Genomic DNA, 12080 nt, shown 5'->3' with positions numbered 1-12080 from the left:
ACTTATGCAGGGTGATCTGAGAACCTAACAACCATTTAATACATGTTTCTATGGGAAAATATTTTCCAAGTTTTTCTGACTTCTAAATTCAGTGTTGGAAGGCAGCCTGTTTCTGTGTTGAGGACTGCCTCTTTTTTAATGTAATAGTCTCCCTTATTTGATATCAATCATTTAAAATCATTGATAGCACTCTCTCTTCTTGTACAAATATAAATTTCTTCTATAAATTAAAAAAAGCATAACTGTCCTTTATGTCTTAATGAAAGTTCACACTAAGATATGAAAATTCAGATGAAGCAAAATAATGCATTAGATTAATTACATATCTTTTTAAGAGTCATTTTTCTGGAGTACAGTTAACATGAAACAGGGTAATTGAAAGAATTAATTAGTCTTAGGAAGAATATAAAATCTAATATCATGTACTTATTGTATAAAATCTGTGAAATACTTGTTTTAGGTTTCTGGTAAGAAATAAGATGACTCTGCATAGTGATTCCTGTGACTTTCATCACAGGAAATTTCACTACAGGTGATTTTAAGTGCCCCCCCCCCCTTTGTAATATTTATTTATTTATTTGGCTGTGCCGGTTCTTAGTTGCAGCATGCAGAATGCCCATAGGGGATCTTCGTTGCGGCATGCGGGATTTTTTAGTTGCGGCACACGGGCTCCTTTAGTTGTGGCAGACGGGCTCCTTTAGTTGTGGCACACAGGCTCCTTTAGTTGCAGCATGCAGGCTCTGAGTTGCAGCATGCGGGATCTAGTTCCCTGACCAGGGATGGAACCTGGGTCCCCTGCATTGGGAGCACGGAGTCCCAACCACTGGACCACCAGGAAAGTCTCGCCCTCCCCCCTTTTTTAATCTGATGTAATCAAGTTTAGAAAGTAAAAAATCCAAACGTAGAAACAAAAGAAATAGAAATCTAAATGGGAAAAATACATTTTAGGATATCAGTTCATAAGATGAATTAGTAATTTGGATAAAAGTCCAAGTTCAAGGAAAATTTCCCTGAAAGGGTATTTATATAGTTGATAAGCCAGGTGTGACTCTGTAGTTGCCTAGGGCTCCTCAAGACTGTTCATTTTTGAATCAAAATTTTGATGAAAGTGGTATAACCATATCCACATTACAAAACAATTGGGGAAGTAGAGAAAAAAATACTGTAATTCCACCATCTTAATATAATTGTTACTATAATATTAATACTTTTGCATAATGTTTTTTCATATGTATATCTTCAGGTAATCCTAAAGTCTAGATTTAAATGTACTAAATCTACTTTGGAGTGTATAATAATCTTGTGATTTCAGATATGGCCTTGGAGTCCTATAATTTTTAGTTTCATTGATTTAGACAAATCAAAAGACCAGAAAAATGTATTGGATTTCTTAATCTAAATGCACATATTTTTCCTGTGAGTCTCTCAATTACACTATGGCTGTAATCCAAGTAGGATCCTGCTTTGCATTTTCCCACATACTTTTTAAACAAGTAGAGCTGAAGTTTCAAACCCCACGCCAAGCTTATTGCCATGAGTTAGCTACCTTAGATTCTAGGTATAGAGTATTGTCATTATGACGGCAGCATCTTTAAAAATAGAACAAATTCAGGTAGAATGGATGGCTATGAGTGAGGAGATTAAGGAAGGAAAACTGTGGCAAAATATATGCATAAGGAAACTGGTACAGATTCAGAATTATAACAGGGAGTGGGTGAGAAAACAGTACTGTTGCTAAACCTAATAGCATTGTAGACTGAATCTCCCCCCCCAACCCCCACCCCACAAATTCATATCTTGAAGGCCTAACCTCCCAGTGTGATTGTTTTTGGAGGTAGGGTCTTTGGGAGATTATTAGGTTTAGATGAGGTCATGAGGGTAGAGCTCTTATGATGGATTAGTGCCCTTATAAGAAAAAGAAGAGACCAGAGCTTTCTCTCTCTTGGCCAAGTGAAGGTACAGCAAGAGGGTAGTCATTTGCAGGCCAGGAAGAGGGCCCTCATCAAGAATCTGACTATGCTGGCACCTGATCTTGGACTCTCAGCCTCCAGAACTGTGAGAAATAAATGTGTGATGTTTAAGCCACCCAGTCTATGGTATTTTGTTCCAGTAGCACGAGCTAAGACAGTAATTGGTACCAATAAGTACAGTGCAGCAGTAACAGATATCTAAAAATGTGCAAGTGGCTTTGGAACTGGTTAATGGGTAGAGGCTGGAAAAGCTTAGAAGTACATGCTAGAAAAAGCCGAGATTGCTGTGGGGACTGCTAATGGCAACTAGTGAGAGCTTAGAAAGAAAAGAGGAGAGCTGGAGGAAAAAACTTCCATCTTCTTAGCGAATACATAAATAATCATGAACAGAATGTTGGTAGAAATATGGACAGTAAAGGCCATTCTGATGAGGTCTCAGATGAAAATGAGGAACTTGTTATTAGACAGTGGAGAAATGGTGATCCCTATTGTAAAGCGTTTGAGAACTTGGCAGAGTTGTGTTCATATTCTAGCATTTTGTGGAAAGTGAAACTTGTGAGTGATAAAGTTGGATATTTAACTGAGGAGGTTTCTAAGCAAAGTGTTGAAGGAGTAACTTGGTTCCCTCTGACTGCTTAGTAAAATGGGAAAGGAAAGAAATGAATTGAAGAAGGGTCTGTTAAGCAAAAAGGAACCAGAATTTGAAGATTTGGAAAATTCTCAGCCTATCCAGGTTGCAAAAATGAGAAAGCACCTGCAGAAGAGAACACAAAGAGTGTGGCTGACCAGCTATTTGATAAGGATATAAGTGTGATGTGAGCCATGGACCTAATCAGCATCTCAACAAAAGCCAGGAAGAGAGATGGAATTATACCATTGGAAACCCTGCCAGGTGGGACTAAAGGAAACAGAGAAAATGGAATGAAATGAAGGAACGCTTCAAACGTGTTATTCTTCAAGAAAACGAAGGATCCCAAAGGTGACTCAAAGTCATCAGGGCTGTTACTCCCACAGGTTCAGAGTGCAGAGGCCTGAGGGGCAGGGTACCTTCACCTCAATTTCAAAGGATGGGACTTCTGCCCTGCAGAGCCACATTGACAGGACTCCACCAAGCTAAAGGAATGTCTGTGGAGGTGATGCCACACCCTTTGGGTCCAGAGGGCAGAGCATGGAACCAAAGACATTATTCTCCAGCCTAAAAATCTAATGGTATTTGCCTTGCTAGGTTTTGAACTTGCTTCGGACCTGTCACCCTTTTCTTCCTTCTGATTTCTTCCTTTTGTAATGAGAATATCTATCCTATGCCTGTCCCACCATTGTAGTTTGGAAGTGTGAAACTTAACTGGTTTCACAGGTTCACAGCTGGAGAGGAATTTTGTCTCAGGATGAATTGTACCTCAAGTGTCACCCAAATCTGATTTAGATGCAACTTTAGACTTTATGTTGAAATGGGTCAAGACTTCTGTGGCTGTTGGGATGGAATGAATGGTTTTTTGTTTTGTTTTGTTTTTTAATTTTACATGCAGAAAGGCATGAATTTTGGGGCCCAGGGGCAGAATGTATGGACTAAATGTTTGTGTCCTTCCAAACTTCATTTGTCATAGCCCTGTACCCTAATGTGTTGGTGTTATGAAGTGGGGCCTTTGGAAGGTAATTAGATTTAGATGAGGTCATGAAAGTGGAGCCCCCATGATGGGATTAGTGCCCTTTTAATCCAAGAAGAGGAAGAGAGACCAGAGCTTTCTCTCTCGGCCATGTGAGGATACAGAAAGAAGGTAGCCCTTTGCAAGCCAGGAGAAGGGCCCTCACCAAAAACCTGACTATGCTGGCATCCAGATCTTAGACTTCCTACCTGTGAGAAATAAATGTCAACTGTGAGAAATAAATGTCTGTTGTTTAAGCCACCCAATCTGTGGTATTTTGTAGCAGCTGGAGCTAAGTTTGCAAATATTTTTTTCCCATTCCATAGGTTGCCTTTTTTTCACTCTGTTGAATGTGACCTCTGATGCACAAAGGTTTTCAGGTTTGATGTAGTCCCATTTGTCTATTTTTGCTTTTGTGGCCTTTGCTTTTGGTGTTATATCTAAGAAACAATTGCCAAGTCCAATGTTATGAAGCTTTTCCCCTATTTTCTTCTTGTATCGTTATGGGTCTTATATTGTGTTTTTAATCCATTTTGAGTTAATTTTTCAATGTGGTGCAAGATAAAGGTCCAACTTCACTTGAAAAAAAATTTTTTTTTTTTTTTGCATGTGGATATGCAGTTTTCCCATCACCGTTTGTTGAAGAGACTGTCCTTTCCTCATTGAGTGGTCTTGGCACCATTGTCAAAAGTCATTTGACCATATATATGACAGTTAATTTGTGGGCTCTCTATTTTATTCCACTGGTGTACTTGTCTGTCTTTATGCCAGTATCACACTGTTTGATTGCTGTGGCTTTGTAATGTGTTTTGAAATCAGGACGTTTAAGTCCTCCAACTTTGTTCTTTTTCAAAATTGGCTGTTTTCGATTCCTTGAGATTCCACATGAATGTTATTTTATTTTAATTTATTTAATTTATTTTTTAAATTAATTAATTAATTTATTTATTTTTGGCTGCGTTGGGTCTTCCTTGCTGGACGTGGGCTTTCTCTAGTTACAGCGAGTGAGGGCTACTCTTTGTTACAGTGCGCGGGCTTCTCATTACAGTGGCTTCTCTTTTTTTTTTTTTTTTTTAATTTTATTAGCGTATACTTGATTTACAATGTTGTGTCAGTCTCTGTTGTACAACAAAGTGGATCATATATCTATATAATATATATATCTGCTCTTTTTTAGATCCTTTTCCCATATAGGTCATTACAGAGTACTGAGTAGAGTTTCCTGTGCTATACAGTAGGTCCTTATTAGCTATCTATTTTATATATAGTAGTGTGTATATGTCAACCCCAATCTCCCAATTTATCCCTCCCTCCCTCCCATCCTCCCTGGTAACCATAAGATTGTTTTCTACATCTGTGACTCTCTTTCTGTTTTGTACCATGATTTTAGATTCCACATATAAGCAATATCATATAATATTTGTCTTTCTCTGACTTACTTCACTCAGTATGACAATCTCTAGGTCCATCATGTTGCAAATGTTACTATTTTTTGTCATTCTTTTTTATGACTGAGTAATATTCCATTATATATATGTACACACACACACACACACAAACACACACACACACACACACACACACACAGTGGCTTCTCTTTGTTGCAGAGCACGGGCTCTAGGCACGTGGGCTTCAGTAGTTGTGGCACGCGGGCTCAGTAGTTGTGGCATGCAGGCTTCAGTAGTTGTGGCTCACAGGCTCTAGAGCGCAGGCTCAGTAGTTGTGGCGCACAGGCTTAGTTGCTCTGTGGCATTTGGGATCTTCCCAGGCCAGGGATCGAATCTGTGTCCCCTGCATTGGCAGGCAGATTCTTAACCAGTGCACCACCAGGGAAGTCTTATTTCATTTTATTTTTAATATTTATTTATTTTTTTTATTTTATTTTATTTTTTTTGGCTGTGTTGGGTCTTTGTTGTGGCACTGGGCTTCTCTCTAGTTGTGGCTCGCAGGGTCCAGAGCACATGGGCTCTGTAGTTTGCGGCACTCGGGGTCTCTCGTTGAGGCACGAGAGCTCAGTAGTTGTGGCACGCAGGCTTAATTGCCCCGCAGCATGTGGGATCTTAGTTACCCGACCAGGGATCGAACTCACGTCCCCTGCATTGGAAGGCAGATTTCTTACCACTGGACCACCAGGGAAGTCCCAGATTCTATATGAATTTTAGAATGAATTTTTCTGTTTTTGAAAAAAATGCCGTTGAGATTTTGATAGGGATTGTATTCAATCTGTAGATTACTTTGGGTGTCATAGACATCATAACAATATTAAGTCTTCCAACTATGAACACAGGATGTCTTTCCATTTATTTGTGTCCTCTTTATTTCTTTTAGAAATATTTCATGGATTTCAGTATACAAATCTTTGTTTTCTTTGGTTAGATTTATTCCTAAGTATTTTATTCTTTTTAATGCTATTGTAAACGGAACAGATTTCAGATCGGTTCAGTTAGTGTATAGAAATGCAACTGATTTTTGTGCATTGATTTTGTATGATGCATTTTTAGTGAATTTGTTTATGAGTTCTAATAGTTTTTTAAAAACCTTTAGGGTTTTCTACATGTTAAGATCCTGTCATCTGTGAACAAAGATAGTTTTACTTATTTATTCCCAGTTTGTATGCCTTTTATTTCTTTTTCATGCCTAATTGCTCTGCCTACGGCTTCCAATACTATGTCTAATACTGTGAATAGATGTGGTGAGAGTGGGCATTCTATAGCCTTGTTCCCGATTAGAGGAAAAGCTTTCAGTCTTTCACCACTGAGTATGGTGTTAGCTGTGGGCTTTTCATATGTGGTGTTTATTATGTTGAAGTAGTTTCCTTCTATTCCTAGTTAAGTGTTTTTATCATGAAAGGGTGTTGAATCTTGTCAGATGCTTTTCCTGCATCAGTTGAGATGATCGTGTGTTCATTTTACTTTTAAAAAATTTTATTGAAGTATATGCAGAGAAGTACATACTTAGTGTACAGTTCAGTTTATAATACACTAGTAGTTACCATACAACAGCCTCCCAGATCAAGACGTAGAACAGTACCAGCACCCAAAAAATTGCTTTCATGCCCCTCCCAGTCCCCATCCTTTCCTCCTTTCCAAAGGCAAATCACTACCTGATTTTTAATACCACAGACAAGTTTTATTGGTTTTTAAACTTTCTATAAATAAAATTGTGCAGTATGTACTCTTCTGTGTGTTTTTCACTCACATTGTATTTGTGAAATGTATTTGTATTGTTCTCTATATTTCTACTTCATTAATTTTCATTGCTGTATAGTAGACCATTGGGTGAATCAGATACAGTTTACCATTTACTGTTGAGGGACATTTAGCTTATTTACAATTTGGGGCTATTAAAGAAGAATGCTGCTATACATTATAATAATGCTGCTATACATCCCTTCATGTACTTATCTTTTGGTGTCCATGTGCATGCATTTCTTTTTGGTATATACCAGGAGTCTAATAGCTGGATCATAACTGGGTCATAGAATATTTATATGTTCAATTTTGGTAGGTAGTATCAAACTGGTTTCCAAAGTGATTTTATGAGTTTTCATTCACATTCCATATGAGTGTGCTAGTTGCTCTGTAGCCTCACTAATACTTGATATTGTCAGTCTTTTCCATTTTTACTATCCTAGTATGTGGTGGTATTTCATTATGATTTTAATTAGCTTTTTCCTAATAAATAATGAACTTGAGAATCTTCTCATATGTTTATTGGTCTCTTGAATTTCCGCTTTTGTGAAGAGCACATTCAAGTCTCATCTCATTTTTCTATTTTTTAAAAACTCAATTTGTAGGAGGCCTGTATATATTACTAAATATGTCCTCTTTTCCAGTTGTATGTGTTGTAAATATTTTTCAGTCTGTGGCTTGCATTTTCATTCTCTTACAGATTTTTTAAATGAATTGTAGTTCTTAATTTTCATGAAGTTCAATATGTCATTCTTTTCCTTTATGATTTAAGAAACATTTATACCCTGTTTAAAAAATCTTTCTCTGTGTCACAGTTATGAAGATATTCTTTTGTGTTATCTTCAGAAGTTTTTTTGTCTTACTTTTTGCATTCAGATATGCATACAATCTACCTGGCATCAATTTTTTAAACACTGTTTAATTTGACATTAGTTAGAATTCTGACTAATAGAAAATTTGCAAGAGTAGTACGAAGATATCCAGCTGTTCTTCACACGGACTCCCCAAATGTTAATATTTTATTGTATTATTACCACATAGATGGTCAAATATTGATACATAGATATAGATATAAACAGATATGCTGGAGCCATCTTGTACTTGTATATAAAAGTTGATTGTTAAAAATTCAGGCATTTTCAGGTCGATTTTTAAACCATGATGGCTTGAAATGGGGCATGGAGGAATATGTATTCTATGGAAATTAGCAAATGGAACAAATCACTTCTCCCCTTTTTTGCACGTATCAAATATTACATTATTAAAAAGCAAGCAAAAATAGATGCATAACTTAAAACAAGTGGGTATTTGTGGTCACAAGATAAGATGAGAACACAGGAACTTAGTAGTAACAAAATTAGAAGAAATTGATTTAAAGAAGAAGCTGACAGTGTTCTCTATGCAGGAATGAAAGGAATTTTTAGGTTTCTAAATGCAACATTTTAGTTGCATGACTGAAGTTTCCAATTTGCAAGCTGAAATAAATCCAGCTACTTTGCATGTAGTGTGATGAATATGGCCATAAAAGAAGGCAGTTCATAAATGAGACGATGTTATAGCTTTGAAAAGAGTAAAATCAGAGATAACACCTTAAATGGAATGATAATATTAAAACATAGCAGCATATGGCTTCAGATTCATTGTATAATACCACTGTTCTTGGAATTAACTGGAGAGTCAGAAGAAATTTCTATTTTTATTTGTAAAGCTTCCAGTCGACCTCTTGAAACCAAATTATGGTTGTATCTTCAGCATTACATTCTAACATTTTTGTAATAATGGTGGCTTGCAGTTTTAACTAAGCATATTAAATAAAATATTAGAATACAATGACAAAAGAAAAATTCTCAGTGGTTGTTATTTTTTTAATTTATTAATTTTAAAAGGTAAATTACTTATAAACTTTCTCTGGTTAATCCTGAGTTAGCTTCCTAAAATGTTTCTTCTTGAACTAAATCTTATGACATGCAAGAGGGAAAATACATTGACTCTTTCCCATCTTATATATAATTCTTCGTGTGTTCCACAGAGTGAAATTATTTGACATGATTTAAGGTACTCAGTGATTTTGTTGGACTTTAAGAAATATAGCAATACAGATTAAGCCAGAATTTAGATTTGCCCCTTCATTTATATGTCTATAAAAATGTTTATATACTGTATATATAAAACATACATGTGTTTATATCATATGTATTTATTGTATAAATATTTATGTATACGTTATGTTTAAATGGCATGCATTTTTATGAGATAGTTAAATAATATAAAATGTTCCATACTATAGTTTTAAGTATAAAATCTTGAAGTAGATACCTGTATTGAATATTTTTTTTAATCTTAAAACAGTGTTTATGTATCTAAATAGAAAACTGTTTTTAGGTTAAATCAACTTGTATGAAAGTTTTCTGCAAAGATTCAAGATTTTTAAATAAATAGCATGAATTTAATGTCTTATAAAAGTTAAACATTTTGACACTGCTGAATTGTAGAATGCTGCAAGCATCCAAAAATGTTTGTTATTTTGTCTTTCAGTATAGATTTGATAAAATTTATGATTAAGCTCAATTGTACTCATTTTGACTTGTAATTTGCTGATGTTTTAATGGTTGATGTTATGTATGGTAGACTAATATTGCTTATATCAAATCTTTTACTTTTTATATAAGTGATACTGTATATACAGTTAAAGAGTTCCAAGTGTATGTGCTTGTATCACTGAAATGATTTGGCTTATTGTAAAGTATTCAGAAAAAAATAATAAAACCAGAATGACAGAAGACCAAAGCCAGAGCTTAACACTTAAAACTTGAAGATTCTTTTTCTAATCCCGAGCAAATTTTTCAAATTTTGCTGTTTGAGGAATCAGTGAAAAATTATAATTCTTGTGAGTTCCTAGAGACTGGTAGGGTGATGAGGGGAAACTGGGCCTTCATAAACACCTTCTCAGCTCAGATTAAAAAATCAGTGATAGAGTTGCCTCATTCAATCATTGCATTTTAATTCCTATCCCACTGTTTAGCTAAAGTAGTGGTGGTTAAATAAATATTATATAGAGGTGGAAGGGATAGAGAGACAGACAGACATGGAATTTATTTTTATTTTTGGCTGTGTTGGGTCTTCGTGGCTGCGTACGGGTTTTCTCTAGTTGTGGCGAGTGGGGGCTACTCTTAGGTGTGGTGCACGGGCTTCTCATTGCGGTGGCTTCTCTTGTTGCGGAACACAGGCTCTAGGTATGCGGGTTTCAGTAGTTGTGGCACGCGGGCTCAGTAGTTGTGGCTCGAGCTCTAGAGCGCAGGCTCAGTAGTTGTGGTGCACGGGCTCAGTTGCTCTGCAGCACGTGGGATCTTCCTGGACCACGGCTCGAACCTGTGTCCCCTGCATTGGCAGGAGGATTCTTAACCACTTGCCACCAGGGAAGTCCCTAGACATGGAATTTAAGAAGAAGCTCCTGATGTGTATCTTGGTTTGCTGTCTACATTGACAGACAGCTGGTAAATAAGAAATATATTTCCTTAAATGATCTGTTGACAGAAAAAAGCTGTCAACAGAGTATTGTAAAATTTCCTTTGACAAGAATCTATCTTTATCTTGAATGTATTATATTTTAATATATTTTTAACGATGTACACACAAATGGCTATATATTTTTGTTTTTCAGAGTTGGAGGGTTATCCGGTATATTAATGTCTTATTGATAATGGCAGAACATCCACCACTACTGGATACAACTCAGATTTTAAGTAGTGATATTTCTCTTCTATCTGCCCCTATTGTAAGTGCAGATGGAACACAACAGGTAAGGAAACTGAAATGTTTATTTTCTTATGTCTAGTACACATGTATTTCTTTCAGAAGAATGCAAAATTTAGAACAGAATGAGACATCACAACAGTAGGTTCCTGTTAATTCATATTTTAAACTCCAGTTCAAAATGTTGTTTTGGTTTTATAGGACGATGAAATAATGAGACTGTGAAGTTGCTTCTAAAATGTCTCACTAATTAATGATTAAATTTCTTGTGTTTATATTTAGTTCCCACTGAAATTTTTTTTGTTTTACTTTAGACAACGTACTAGTCCCTGAGTGTTTTTCAACTAAGTTTAACCTTGTACCTTAATGATTATTATAAATCATTATCTCAAATCATTATGAAATCATGACTTAATTATGTGATTAAATGACTGCCTGCATTATATTATAATAAAATGTTATCTCTTTTTCTTCTTTTCTCCTCACCAGAATCCCCCCTCCCAAAAGCAAACACACAATTCATGGTGTGTTTTTCTCCCAACCCAGGGCTTTATAAATAAAGTTCTCTTATTTTGTTGATGCCTCATTCCCTCAATAATCCTAAAGGGATGGGAATGAGGGACTTTCATAAGTACCTGTTATGTGCCAAGCAATGTACTTAATTCTCACAACTACCCTGTATGGTAGTGATTTTAATATTGTAAGTGAAGAAACAAAGATTAAGGACATAATAAATAAGAATAAGAAGAAGGAACAATTTGAGTTCTCACTATATAAAAAACATGTGCTAAGAACTTTATGATCTTATTTAATTCTTTCAGCAATCCTGTCCCTATTGCAGATGAAACAAAATGAGTTTCAGAAAGGCTCAAGATCACACAAAGCTTTTTTGCTCCATTACTCATACTGCTTCCTTGGGAAACTAAAATAATGTAGTCTTATTTTGTTACTTTACAAACTTCGTGTCTATAGTGGACAGTTATTATTTGCTTACAAGATAAGGGACTACTTTATTAACTTGGCTATTGAAAAATCAAGTGATTAGCTTGTTTTCTAAAGTATATATTGGTTTTGATTTTCACATGTGCTCTGATAGCTTTTAGCAGCAACCTCTTTTCACTAAAGTTGATTTTTATAGTCAAATTTAAGTCTGTTAAAATTTTCTTCTCCCTAAAAAATAATAGATGTGGCAGATATTCATTTACTTCGAGGCTCTGGGAGTGCTTTCAGTTATCATTGTTGCTTCAGGCAGATCACTGGCTTCAAGTTGTTTATAGTGTAATACAAGAAAAAATCTATTAAGCAGTTAATTACAGTACACTGATATAGTTGCTAAAGTGTATAGTCTGTTAAAGGGAAGACAGTAGGCTGAAACAAGACCCACAGTGACTTCCTAAGACTTATTTCTCTCTTTTCCCCCAAAAGGAGATTCTCTTGGCAGAATTTTTCTTGAAATCTTGAGGGCACCATGGCTAGCATATAGTAGTAGTTGTGTAGATGGATATAGAGAAAGGAGCTGGGGA

General features: G+C 35.8%; 1 protein-coding gene across 6 annotated transcripts in view; it reads left to right on the top strand.

Annotated features, from left to right (window-relative positions):
* Positions 1–12080, top strand: part of FNDC3A (fibronectin type III domain containing 3A) — a 182814-nt gene that overhangs the window by 13803 nt on the left and 156931 nt on the right. For 5 of the 6 annotated variants that reach the window (XM_059902748.1, XM_059902750.1, XM_059902749.1 and 2 more), the window contains exon 2: positions 10466–10603. The exons of the other annotated variant lie outside the window; for it this stretch is intronic. In XM_059902748.1, coding sequence (XP_059758731.1) covers positions 10505–10603 — 99 coding nt within the window. In that variant the 5' untranslated portion in view covers positions 10466–10504. The remainder of the gene's footprint in view (positions 1–10465; positions 10604–12080) is intronic. 6 annotated transcript variants of the gene reach the window in all.

This window comes from Balaenoptera ricei, chromosome 18, assembly GCF_028023285.1.
Source record: "Balaenoptera ricei isolate mBalRic1 chromosome 18, mBalRic1.hap2, whole genome shotgun sequence".
NCBI classification, from domain to species: domain Eukaryota; kingdom Metazoa; phylum Chordata; class Mammalia; order Artiodactyla; family Balaenopteridae; genus Balaenoptera; species Balaenoptera ricei.
The sequence above is the reverse complement of the archived record's forward strand: the minus strand, read 5'-3'. Positions and strand labels throughout refer to the sequence as shown.